Source organism: Culex quinquefasciatus, chromosome 2 (assembly GCF_015732765.1).
Source record: "Culex quinquefasciatus strain JHB chromosome 2, VPISU_Cqui_1.0_pri_paternal, whole genome shotgun sequence".
NCBI lineage: Eukaryota > Metazoa > Arthropoda > Insecta > Diptera > Culicidae > Culex > Culex quinquefasciatus.
The window spans coordinates 157,415,899-157,430,211 of NC_051862.1; the positions used below are offsets into that span (position 1 = coordinate 157,415,899).

The 14,313-nt window shown below is 36.5% G+C and overlaps 2 protein-coding genes across 5 annotated transcripts in view; one reads left to right on the forward strand and one right to left on the reverse strand.

Moving 5' to 3' along the window:
• The window catches only part of LOC6045655 (hemicentin-2), a 149,616-nt gene that overhangs the window by 129,692 nt on the left and 5,611 nt on the right, over positions 1–14,313 (reverse strand). The gene's annotated exons all lie outside the window — the stretch shown is intronic.
• The window catches only part of LOC119766367 (glycine-rich cell wall structural protein 1.0-like), a 37,836-nt gene continuing 26,049 nt past the window's right edge, over positions 2,527–14,313 (forward strand). Inside the window, exon 1 of the mRNA XM_038250865.1 lies at positions 2,527–2,603. Within this exon, the coding sequence (XP_038106793.1) occupies positions 2,527–2,603 (77 nt within the window). The remainder of the gene's footprint in view (positions 2,604–14,313) is intronic.

Below are 14,313 nucleotides of genomic sequence, written 5' to 3' on the forward strand. Positions count from 1 at the left end.
TATTAATCATTTTATCAACCTACAAACTTCTACATACTATCATTTTATAAATTCTACATACTTTTGAATTAATTCATACTCTTCCCTTCAACTTTCATAATTTTAAAATTTTCGTCAGCCAGAATTTTCCAGATTTTTAACAGATACTTAACCAAATATTTTTAATTTTCCCCTGCCAACCCTGGTTGTAATGAAAACAATGTAATATTCGATTTTCAGTCAGATTTCAGCATTTCAAAGAGTATGAATTTAGAGATAACGATGAATTTTGTTTTGATATCCGGCTCCGTGGCTTAATGGTTACGACTTCTGCCTCACAAGCAGAAGGTTCAGGGATCAAATCCCGGTCGGTACCTTTGAAATTTGGAATCAGGAATTGGAACATTGAATATGAACAAAAACGAAACTGAATCAGGTGGGATTCGAACTCACACCTTTGGATTGATGGTCTGGGACTCTAACCAGTCGGCCATCTGAAGGTTATAAAACATGTTGTATTCTTCTCATATTAAATACGCTCTGATAGGGAGTCTTAAGATAGATCAAGAATCCGTCTGGTGCTTACTTCTATGTTAAGCGGGGCCGGACAATGCCCAACGACCTCGGAATTGGGCCGCTAGGATCTCTGCCATTCTGAAATGGGTCGTTGGAAGCAGCGCGAGTGCCATCACCACCTTATACCCGGGACTGAGATAAGTTGTATCAGCATTCGGCATATACAAAGTCTGATACAAATTATACTTTCCCATAATTTCGCTACCGGTTAGCGGGTATTGGATTGGACCACACACACACACACACACACACACACACACACACACACACACACACACACACACACACAACGATTAATTTTGTTATGATGACTGTTGAGTGTGTCTGGGACCAGTTTCAAAAGGTTTAAAATTAGAAAATCAAAAAAAAATCAAACCATCCACATTAACGACCCCCGGGTCTTTTGTGGTCTCTATTGCAAGTTTCTGCTCGAACCTAGGAGTCCGAAGGCTTGAATGGGGAGAGCACCCAAACCTCTTTCTACTCCAAGGAACCTTCCACCCCAGTGTTTGAACTGGCGACCTTTGGATTGCGAGTCCAACCGCCGCCAGCGATTCCACCGGAGTAGGCTTGGAAGGGTGTGTTGTTTGTACTTATGGCATGGAGACGACTCCTACACCTAGAATGACTTAACGGCCTAACAACCAAGGCCGGGACCGACATTTTACTTCCTCATCCGATGGAAGGTTGGAGCAGATGGGAATCGAACCCAGAATCATCCGCTTACAAAGCGGACAGCGTAACCATTCGAAAATCAATAAGATCTATAACTAGAGTAGTGAAATTCAGCGATTTTGAGACAATGTGAAATTCATGAATTTTGAAAATTTCACAGGCATCCCGTGAAATTTATAAACAAAATGGCATTTTTTATTTTGGCTAGACAATGCGGTTGAATCTGATTTGATTTATAATTCAATGACATGTAAAATAGATAACATAGAAGGAAATTAGAGAAAAATATTTTGCTTTATTAATTATAATTATTTAACAAGTTTCATGCAGTAAAAATGTCATGTAATGTTAAGTTTCTTAAAAAAATATTGAGATATTGTCTATCAGTCTCAAGTTAACAATTAAGAATTTATGAACTATATTTATTGTTGATTGAAGATAAATATAATGTGAATTTTGGTGTTTTGAATTATAATCCCCGTGAAACTTGCATTTAAAAAAATGAAAAATCACTAAGCTATCCTAAAATATACAACACATTGAAGAAAAAACCGCAAAACTTCTGAAACTTGAACCCCAAATACATAACGGTGAAAAAAAGCAGATCTATCACTATTTCGAAATGCATATTTTATGCAGTACTATAATTGTATAGTTTTAAAGGGATTTTATAGAAAAATAGGACGTAACATTTAAAAAATGATTGAAAAAAAAACCCTCTGTTTTTTTAGGCATATGTACAAATTTTGAGCGAAATGGGTTGAGATAGGTTGAGATATGGATTTATCAATTTTAGGATTTTAAGACAATTTTTGCATGGACTGCTGTCAAATTTGTATCAAAAAGTGTATAGACGATCCAAATCACTTTTTGGCCATATTAAACAAAATAAAAAAGGGCTGTAAATTTCTGAGAAAATTATTTCTTTTCGGCAATGATCAGAACTATAATAAAAGTTCATATTACGTATTACAAAAAAAATCTTTTTTTATTATTTTTCAGTAAAAAGTATTTAAAGGACGCGCAAATAAACAATTTGAACCTTATGTGAAGTTTATAATTTGTAAATTGGACACAAATCGATCGAAAAGCTGATTGGTTTAAAAATAGCGTTTTTAACCTTTAAATCAAAGATATTTTCTTGTTTGTAAATAAATTCAAAAATTACTGATCAATCATGAAGAATTTAATATTTAGAGAAAGGAGGATCATGCACGTACTAATTTTCTGAAATTTTAAAGGAATCGGCAAGTCAAACCCTGAAACCCATTCAAGCACACCTAAAACAACTGAAACATGTTGACGACAGCGAAATCGGCCCGAAACGCAATCCATCTCATCTCGTCTGACCCGATGACGACTCCTAGCCTGGGGTGAGGCATCACCAGGTCACGAAAGGCGATTCATTATGATTTATAATTGGCTGTCCGTCCATATTGTGGGCGCCACCACCTCCGCACCAGTTCAACGACGAAGGTGTGCACAATGAATGGGCGCAACAGTTTGTGTGTGGTCCCTGGCAAATTTTATGCACGGGTTAGAACCTCGGAGCAATTAGTCAAGCTGGAATGAAAGTGCAAACATGGAATCGGCAATGAATTCGAAGGAATTTGCCCCTCCGGCAACCATGCTTTGAAAGCATCAATAGGATAGAATTGGGGTACAAAAGACTTGACGTCTATTATGGTCGTACGTGGAACTTTTAGGCTCATTTGAATGTAGAGCATTTTCGTGGAAACATTTACATCAATCAGAATCAGAAATGAAAATGCTGTTTCCAGTTATTAGTTGAATTAGTTATACCTGGTTTTCAGGACGAATGGAAGAATTGAATTGCCAAAATTTAAGATTTAACTATATTTCAGTTAATCAATCATCTTTTGTCAAAAAAGCTTGAAAATATTCCCTTACAATGAATGACACACCTGGATTAAATCGTTGCTTCTCGAAAAAGCCAAAACCACAAGGATAACAGATGAATCCCTCCTCAGTTTATCCTCCCCCCACTATCCGGCATTACTAAAGTTATTACATCAGTGATAAAAATGTACCTCCAGGTTACAACGCACAATAACTTGCAGGTAAGAGGGATGACAATGGAATTTCGGTTTCACCTCATCGTTTCAGAGCAGTTCAGAGCTGTTAAAAGAGAGCAAAAATATTGCAACGTTGTTGAACTAAGGGCAACCTTCTACAGAACACGACGACGACGACGACGACAGTCATTTCGAGATTGGAAAAGTGTGGCTTTTTCCACACCAGAGCCAAAGTCAACCCCGAACCTTGAATGAAAGCATTTGCACCCCCCACAACAATCTGAGGTGGGGGTTTGGGAGAAGAAGCTGCTGGTGCAATTTCATGATACGTAGTTTATTGTGCCACCTTCTGAAGAGCTTTTCCTTTTCGGTGTACACAGAGAGATACAGAGTGTGAGTAGTGTATTCTCGAATTGGTAAGCAGGAGGTCAGGATACTGCATCCTATGGGGTGTGGCTTGAGCTGGTCTGAATCTGAACCAGTTGAGTCAGCAGATCAATGTATTGATAAATATCAAGCTAATTTTATTAATAGAAGATCATGATTCTATACAAAAGAAAAATAATTGGTAAAAAAGTAAATCTTTCCTTGTTCCTGAGAGGAACACCCGTGAAGAGTATCGGGGCCGGCATTTACAAAGCGGATTCAGTGACAGTTTATTAATCAACTTAATGTTAACATATTAGGTTAATGTTAACATTCCATAGGCTGTCTTCCTAAGGTGTCGTGATAAGGTCCTGTTTGTGACGATACACTGCCTTCTCTTTACTAAGCAATCGAATCCAGAAGGGAAAAGATTACCAGTTGTGTTGATCCAAGCCGAGATTTGAACCCCGATCTACCGCTTACGAGGCGAAAGCGTTACCACTAGGCTACGTGGCTCGGTAGGTATATAATAATAATTAGTTCAACTTGAAATTCCAGCTTATTTCAACTTTTACAGTTTAGAAGATCCGTTGCCCTGAAGTTAATAAAATAACTTCAAATCATTTATATTTATCACATTTGATTAGATAAAATCATAAAATTAAACTAATAGATTTTAATTTGAGAAGCAACTTTGTCAAAGACTGTTAAATAAGTCAATTTCTAAGTAATAGTGTTTTGATGTTCTTTTCGTCTTTGACTTGTTTTATAAATCAGTAAAAAACTTTTATTGCTTTCAAGTATAGGATTTCCCAGGAAAATATAATCATAAAAAATCGTTTTAAAAGTGAAAAACTTTTATCCAAATAAGCTACAATTTATTATCCAAAAACAGGCACCGAAAACACCGATCAACACAATTTCTGTATACAGTCATGCCTCGGTTTAGCACCGCATATGGGGGATGCAAAACCGAGGCGTGCATAACCGAGGCACAGAGCTTATGAGATTTCGGCTTTATGGGAGACATTGGCTTTAATCGTAAGAAAAATCATGCAAACATCAAAAAATTATAGTGTTTTGGAATCGGGATTATGTCAGCTATCCATTAAAATTAATATTTCATGAAAGTTTTCACAAAAATACGTATTTTTCCTGTATTTAGAAAATGCATTTTTTTTCTCTAAAGAAACCAAAAATATATTTTTATTGCAATATGGGTATCAAATGATCAGGTGTTTTCATACATTTCAGATGTAATAACAACCTTTTTAAGAAAATACTCCAAATTTTCACAAAACTACGTTTTATCGAAAAAAAAAACTCAAAATTTAAATTTTTACAGTATGAGTATCAAACGATCGGGATTTTTTCATACATTTCGAATGTAATAACAACATTTTTAGAAAATACTCAAAATTTTCACAAAACTACGTATTTTCAAAAAAATACTCAAAATTTCCGTTTTCAAAAAAAAATTGTTATTACATTCGAAATGTATGAAAAAAATCATGATCGTTTGATACCCACATTGTAAACTCGGAAATTTTGAGTATTTTTTTCGAAAATTCGTAGTTTTGTAAAATATTTTAGTATTTTCTAAAAATGTTGTTATTACATTCGAAATTTATGAAAAAATCCTTATTATTTGAAACCCATATTGTAAAACTGAAATTTTGAGAAGTTTTTCAAAAATTCGTAATTTTGTGAAAATTTTGAGTATTTTCTAAAAATGTTGTTATTACATTCGAGATGTATGAAAAAACCAGATCATTTGATACCCATATTGCAATAACAATATATTTTTGGTTTCTTTAAAGAAAAAAAAATGCATTTTCGAAATACAGGAAAAATACGTATTTTTTGTAAAAAAAATTCATGAAATTATAATTTTAATGGATAACTGACATCGATTAAAGCCAATGTCTCCCATATAGCCAAAAATTCATAAGCTCTGTGCTTCAGTTAAGCACTGGACCGTGCTTAACCGAGGCAGCTGAACGGTGCAAAACCGGGGCAGTGCAAAACCGAGGCGTGCAAAACCGAGGCATGACTGTAGGTGTGTAGGCTTAACTCGTGGGGAAGCATGAAATTCTGAGTTCCAGAAATAAGCGCACTTCGAATTTGTTCAAAATTAAGAGGCGAGTGGGTTTTCTCCGAAGTTTGAACGAAGAATAAGTGCGGTTTGAGCCTGCGATGTCGTTTTTTACCATTTCTGTAGATCGGTGAAATCAATCTGTATTTTCATGGAATCGATGCTGAATTTTTAAAAACAAATTATTTTTCTGGAGGTCGTTTCTGGTCAACAACCTAATCAATTTAATGAGCAATTCTTACCGAACTTCGGAAATGGATTTCAATTCAATTTCATTTTTTGTTTTATTAGTGGTACTTAACAGTTTACATGTTATGATTTTTAAATACATTAGATAGCGATATGAGATTCCTTTCAACTATTACTAGGTACTTTATGGCTTTGGATCAATCTTTGTGAACAGCAGTCCAAACTAAAATGGAAAGTAAATATTCGATATTCTGTATCTTTTTAAGGAATTATATAATCGATTTGATGTCTTCGGCAAAGTTGTAGGTATTAATGAGTACTATTCAGTAAAAAGGAGGATTTTGTTGCTGATAAAGTAAAGTATTTGTTTCACAAAAAAAAACAAAATTCATATTTTTTTTAATTTAAGTGTTGCAAATCTTAAGCCATTAGATGCATGGACAAAATTTTTGTAGAGATCCTTTGAAAAATAATAATTTAAGGATGGGAACAAGATAGGAATCGTGCCATGAACAAAATTTTCACTTCAGTTTTAAATGCGAAATCAAATTTAAAATAAAAAAAATCCTCTGATAAAATGTATCTTTACCAAGTTTTGACACAAAGAATCGGACTTTTTAAGTAGTGTCCATATTTGTCCATTTTTGAAAATATTTTTTTCCAAATAGCTGACAAAATTCTCTACAATTGACGTTTTTGGACTTTCAATATTGGACAATTATTGATGAGATACAGGCTTGAAATTAATAAACAAATTTTAAATTAGATTTTTCTTAGTGTCATCCATTCATACTTTCTTCGTCGGATTTTTATAGTTTAATACAAAACATTTGTTAGATTATTGGATAGTTCCTTTTTTTAATCTTTCCATATATATACGAAAAATTTGAAAAAAAAATGACCGAGCCGCGTAGCCTAGTGGTAAATAAGTGGAGAATGAGAAGACTTGATATCTTTATTCGAATGGTGAAATGTTCTTTTTACTTAAAAAACTTTTTGCAAGGGTTGAAAGCTTAAACATTGAATTATGTTTAGCTGAGAAAGACATTTGAACAAAATAGTTCTTTGAATGCCGTTTGAAAAATATAATTTCCAAATGTTGATCCCTCTTGAATATTTTGTAGAAATATCTAGCTACATACATACATACAAACATATCGAAAAATCTTTAAAATCAACGTACCGTAAACTGGGGTGACTTTGATAGCCCGGGGTGACTTTGATAGGTTTTTCAAAAGCCCGTCAAATTAACATCTAAACTTTTTTGAGAATTTTGAGTATGTAAGCATTAAAGGATAGCTTATTATCAAACATATATGCACACATCGTCCCGCCCGTGTGGATCAAACGGACCGCGCACTGGACTCACAATCCAGAGGTTGCCGGTTCGAATCCCGCGGCGGGCGCTCTAAAATTCTTTGTGTAAATATGGGTATTCGGCGCCGTCGCTCCGTGCCATACTTTCATACACTTAGGATCCCAGGGCGGCGAAGTCCTTGTAGATAAAAAGGAAGACACTAGTGGTTGGTACTAGCAATGGTGGCCGACAGCTATAAAGTCAACTTCGTTTTTTATGCAAAAATGTGACTGTATTTGGATGAGTGGCCAAATCAAATTTCTATCAATGTCACCCCAGGCTATCAAAGTCACCCCAGTTTACGGTATTTTGGAAAATGGAGTTTTTGTGAAAAAAAAGTTTATTAAAAAATCGGCAAAAAAAATATCTGTGAACCTTTTTTTTCTGAATAGTCCTCAGCAATACCTACAACTTTGCTGAAGACACCAAATTGATCAGACAATTCACTCAAAAGTTACAGATTTTTAATCTTCACGTAGGCCGCGGGTAATCGGCTCCCCTCGCACTAACATTGACACACAAGATCCTCTGAAATTATTAAGTCAAATGTAATTACATAAGCCGACTCGGTCCTAACCAGGTCCCAGCACCAAAAAGGACCTAATAAAAATAATTTTATGAAAAAAAAATCTTTATGTACAATTTTTGTATGGACAGCTGCCAAAATTGTATAGAGACTTGTATGGGTGAACCAATGACACAAAAAAGCTTCTTTGGTCATAGGAAAGGTCCCCACAAAGTTTGAGCCAAATAAAAAAATACAAAACATAAAAAATGGTCGAAATCGACCGATTTTGTAAAAAATTGCTCATGAATGTTTATTATTGATATAAATTAATATTTTTTTTATAATTGACTGCAATTTCACATAAAACCTAGACGATTGTGTTAATTTTTTTTATTTGAAAAATATGTGTAAACTTACAATATTCGCATTCAGAACAAATGCACCTACAAAATACAATCGTCCAGATTTCCTACCGACCAACCATCATACACCGTACTACACACATTCCTCGATGGAGTACTTGCAATCTCGAGAATGTCTTCGTGTGGGGACACTTGAAAAGAAAATCCGACAACCGGGCTCTCACTGCAGCGGGGCGAAAAGGCCCACCCCCCCGGGCTGTGGGAAAAGCTGTGGAAAGACAGGAATTATTGAATTGATTGATAATTTGGCTCGGCAACATTGGCAGAGCTGGGTCTGCTGCTGCTGCACTGATAGAAGCCCACACACTTTTTGCCGAACGGACGAGAGGATTAGTTATTGCTGCTATTTTATACAATTTATGTCGATTGACAAGTTTATAAATTTCCTCTGTTGCAGCAAGTGTGCCCACCCTCAGGGGGAAGGAAACAGATTCTGACTCAGGACAGAACTGGATAGATGTTCGGCAGAAGTGGTTTTGTTGGACTTTTTTTTATTTGGTGTGTGTGTTTTATCAGTGTTTGAAGATTGCACTACTCAACGAGATTGGCACATGACTTAATTTGATTTTATGAGCATGCTGGAGCAAGAAATTTCCTCAATAACATAAATTATTTACTCCGAATCTGGTGCAAAATTAGAAGCCACACAAAAGTTTTCTTATGAATTTGATTAAAAACTCTTCTGGAATCAAACCAGATTTCGTTTTGTCATGCATATTAATTAGCTTTGAGAACTATTTCTGCGGTGCACCGCCACTCTCAGAGTGGTTTATCACCTGGATAACTCAAAATAATTGGATCAAAGACAAGGTTGTTTTTGGTTCGGAATGAGGTTGTGGCCGTACATTGCAGGATGGTTCCAACTTCAAAGGAGAGGCGATCTAAGCTCTACAGAAAAATTGATGTTTTGAATCTTATATAAAATTAAACTCAAATCTGCTATTTTACGGTCAGGTGGAAATAACAAAACAGATGACATATTAATAAAAAAAATCTGTTTGCAAATGTAAATAGGTTATAGCAAAAGATCAAATAATCAATCAAGTTATATTTTAACAAAGAAAAAAAAAGCTAAGAATCAGGAGAAACTTAAGTATCACTAAACCAACTATTTTGTACACGCACAATTACCATCACACAACCACGTGAGCTGGACTTGCCCCCTCCCCCTCATCAACTCTGACCTTGGCCCGCGGGAAACTTGGCGCGCCACAATTTGCGTTTGTGATGATTTGTAATAATCCACCGTTAAGTCTCTGCCACCGCGCTCCGTCGTGTGCGTAAATATGGGCTCACTTTCCACGTACAATTCCCCTAATGGTGATTATGACAATGGCACAAGAGAAAGGTCTTGCCTTCGTTCACCCACCCCCCACCAGTCGTCGTCGTCGTCACTTATGGAATTATGCTCATGCACTCAAAAGAACCCCTCCCTCGAACCCCCACCACGTTGAGTCTCACCCACCCGGAAAATCCCGAGCAAATAAAAGAAAAGTACACCCGAAGGGACAACAAAATAAATCTGGAAAAAGCATGCCCGCGAGCGGATTTTCGCCTAATGTCACTTAAATTACATTAACGTTTATGGGCTCCAGCAACACACATCATGCGGCTAGTCAAAGTCAGCCAGCCAGACAGGTATTGATGGAGGAAAGTTGTGAGCGTTGAGGCGAAATTATGAGTAGTTGAAATATGACTTAAAAATCATTATTATGTTGAACGACTTGCCATGCATCGCGCAATTTAAAAGGGGAGGTTTTAAGGAGAAATGTTCTGAGTTTGAGAACTCGTTTTTATTTATTTAATCGAGATTTGATGTACAAACGTACATAACCCATAGGACAAAGAACTGAGATGTACATTTCCTCAAAAAAACAATTTAAAGCTACCAAAACAGGTTCCATACGTTGCACACAACGAATCAATGCATAATTGGATCCTAAGTTTTTCACCACAGCTTGTTTTATTTTGGTAAATAAATGTTTATCTCAGTTTTCACTGTTCTATAAAAACTAAGTCTGAACACAACAACAAATAACGCAACATTGTTGCAAATAATTCAAAGAACACATTTAGTGAATTTTATTTCAATTTAAGTGTAAGTTAGAAAAAAAATCATTGATACTTATTTATTCCCGGGTTGGTTTTCAAAAGGACGTAAAGCCGTATGTTGATAAAAGTGTGAGGTTTATATTGGCACTATTTGATTAGGATCGCAGCAATCCTTAGTCGCGGTTGGTTGACAAGAATTTGAGCTTAGCGTTTTTTTGGTTTCTCCTCGTTTCGAATTTTTCATCGTGACGTTTTACGGTTCGCAATTTTTAAACTTTCCAGCGGGACATTCCGTAAGAAGTTCTTTCGGTAGTGTAGTGGTTTTGAGTGGTACAAGAATTCAGACGGATGTTTGCAGGTTTTCATGTGATTTGGGTGTTGTGAAGAAGTGACACTTTGATGAGAAATCTCGGTCACCGAACGGAGTTTTTTGAAGCCATTTGTTAAATTTTGGTCAGAAATTTCTGCCGATACAGGAGGTGGCCTTCAAGAGAAAAATGGGTGGATTTTCCAAGTTTTTATTGTTGTAAAGTTGTGAAAATTGCTGAGGAAAATGTTGAAGGAGTTAAGTAGTGAGTGAAGGGGACGGGAGTAGGCAACGTTTGCTGAGATTGGTGGCTCGATTTCTGAGCAGCTCAAAATGCAGGCGGCTCGAGAAGTCGGATGATGCTGCTTTTCGGGTGAGAAACTTCCAATTGGAAAAATGGAGCAGCCGTGACTGACTGGTTACGGTGTTCGCTTTGTAAGCGAATGATTCTGGGTTCGATTCCCATCTGCTTCAAACGAGAAAGATCAGGAAATATGATTTTTTGAAACTCTAAACATGAACGAAACATCAAAGTCGCTCGAACCGGGGTTCGATCCCCCGTCCTTTGGATTGGTAGAATTAGGAATACTACTACTACAAACTATATACGTGCTGGGTCTTTGTCCATTTGACAAGGACTCGGAAGTGCTAAATAACGTTTGAATCCGATTGATGCAAACGTTCTTTAGGCGGGGCTTGTCGATTCAAGCTGAAGTACCTCGCACGGCTAGCCTGCGTAGAAATGGGTCACCGAAGCTTGGCAGAGCTAACACCTGCCAATGCCTATGCGAGTTATTTGCATGTATAGGATTTAAAATCTAAAATACATGGAAACAACTCAATTTGTAAGAAGCGACCGCGTGGTCCCGTTTGGTTGGTTGCACACACACACACACACACACACACACACACACACACACACACACACACACACAGGTTTATATTGGCACTATTTTTATTTTTGTCTCAGGGGAAAGAGATTTCTGTGGTCAGATCGAAATTTTTAAAAAGCGAAAGACTTCACCGCCCTGAGTTCCTAAGTGGAGAATTAGGGCAGTTTGTCGGAGTTGTAATCAAGCAAAAATTGCATGCAATATATGTGAGTAGAGAACACTAATTCTCCATACAAACTTTGGAGAAAAACCATTCGGCCCAGTCTAAATATTTTTGAAAAATTCAAAGTGCACGTGTTTCTGGGGACCATTCACTTCATGCTTCCCCACGAGTTGTTGTTGGTCAGTATTATCACATAGGTGGAACTCCATACAACCTGATAGCTCAAAAAGTGGGACGATTGTTGAGCTCTGTCACTGGTTTAGTGGAAATTCGTCCATGCTTGTCACAGCCTACTCAGCATCAACAACTGTAAAATTTGAATCTATTATACCTCTTGCAAATTGACAGAACAAAATATGTATACCACTTGTATGTTGACAGAAGCTTCAAGCATTCATTCATTAAATGAAGGAGTTTATGTTGCTTTGGTGACGCGATTTCTTTGCTAATGATTCAATTTTTATGCTCTTCCTCAACAATTAAAGCTCTCCCTCGTTATTCCCTGATGGACGATGGGTTAATGACGTCGTTGATTTGAAAATTGAGAGGAACAGATCTAAGAGCTGCGAATCTCCTCCTCTTCCCATATTTTTGTTCGATGTCAAAGAATTCAAGCCATGTACTACCGGTACTACCTAAATACCTGTTTGCATTCGAATTAAATGATAAGCCATGATATCTGAAAATGCAGTTTTAAATGTTTTTTCCGGCATTTTGGAGCAGGAAAGGTAAAAGAATCGCAAAAACAAACAGCCACACGAGAGTCGCACGAGAGGCAAAACGCAAAATTCAAATCATGGAGTGCTGCGATGTTGTTTACTTGAGGCAACTTTTCAGTATACCAGTTTTGATTGGTCGAAGGGTCAATGCATATTTCATGTAGCCGGTGCCTGTTTACGATTTAATAAAATTATCAACTATGATTTATCTTTGCTTCTAATCATTATTTAAAAAAAAATGAATGAAAAAGGATAAAATTTGGAATATAAGAAAACTTGCTAGAAATTTGAAATTTGGTTGTGAGTGATACAAAAACATATGACACATTCCAGCGTCACGAAATTTTCCACTTTTATGCGAAATACGTAGGATATTAAAACCTGTTCCAAATATAAATATTATTACAGATTCGGATTGACAATTGAATTTTGTACAAGTAGTGACTATGGTAATCTTATTTTAAGTCGATTTTTTCATTTGCCACATCGATCACTCCGTGACGTTGCAACGGATACAAATTAATAAGGCATGTTGTAGTTATTTTAAACATTTATAATTGGTATTATAGCTGTGATTGAAGATTGAACCAATAAAACAACGAACAAATAATTAAAATGATAGGCTGATAGGTCTTGAGCCAAAACGGGTCGTTTTTGTCGCTAGAGAATGTGCCATATGCATGTACCATAATATTAAGAAAAACATCTCGAACAATATTATAAAAAAACAATCGAACAAATGCTATTTTGCGCCACCATAAACGTTCTTAAGATATTGGGCACAGATGAAAAAGAAAGTAGAATTTGAATAAAATTGTGATCAACAAATGGGACTAGATTAAATTAAAATAAAAAGATTACTCACTAGCTACATCTACTGACAATAATTATTAGAATCTACAGAACAACGACAACATCAAGGGATGTGTACGTGTGAGAAAAATTGTCCAAGACATTGTGCACATTGAAATTAATCATTGTAATCGGCTATGAAATTATTTGGCTGGCCGGAAACATTGTTTTCAAATGAGGCAAGTTTTGTAAAAAGAGTTCTGCTGAAAATGCTGTTGAAGTTTAATTGCACGCCGAAGTACTGCTAAGTCAACATTATGTTCTCGATGGAAATAAATGTTGTTATGATAATTAAAAATAATTTTCCACTTTTTATTATTTTATGAAATTTAAAATATTCTAATTACATGCACAATGGACGACCCATCGATGCAAAACTGCCATAAAAACTTGTCGAAAAGTTGGAGCTCTCCACCGCTAGAGGCAGCACCGTGCATATCCTCGTTTTTGAACCTCAAGTTCCACAGATGTGGTATTATGGCTCAAAATCTCGCTTACGTCCAAAACAGGAATATTGAAGTTGAGCAAATTTTTTTTTTCAACATCGCAAATAGATTTTTTTTAACCCGGGACCGTGGTGTAGGGGTAAGCGTGGTTGCCTCTCACTCAGTCGGCCTGGGTTCGATCCCAGACGGTCCCGGTGGCATTTTTCGAGACGAGATTTGCCTGAACACGCCTTCCGTCGGACGGGAAGTAAATGTTGGCCCCGGACTAACCTAAAAAAGGTTAGGTCGTTAGCTCAGTCCAGGTGTAGGAGTCGTCTCCCTGGGTCCTGTCTCGGTGGAGACGCTGGTAGGCAGTTGGACTAATAATCCAAAGGTCGTCAGTTCGAATCCCGGGGTGGATGGAAGCTAAGGTGTAAAAAGAGGTTTGCAATTGCCTCAACAATCAAGCCTTCGGACACTTAGTTTCGAGTAGGAATCTCGTAATCGAGAACGCCAAGGCAATGCTGTAGAGCGAATAATTTGATTTGATTTTGATTTTGAAATAGATTTTTTTGTATTTTTTTTATTTGGGTTATTTCAAATGTCCATAATATTGAATGTTTGACCCTTTTGAAATGTAAGTCTTGATTCCAAAAATTCATAACACGGTGACAGAATTTTTGACCATACTTCACTATG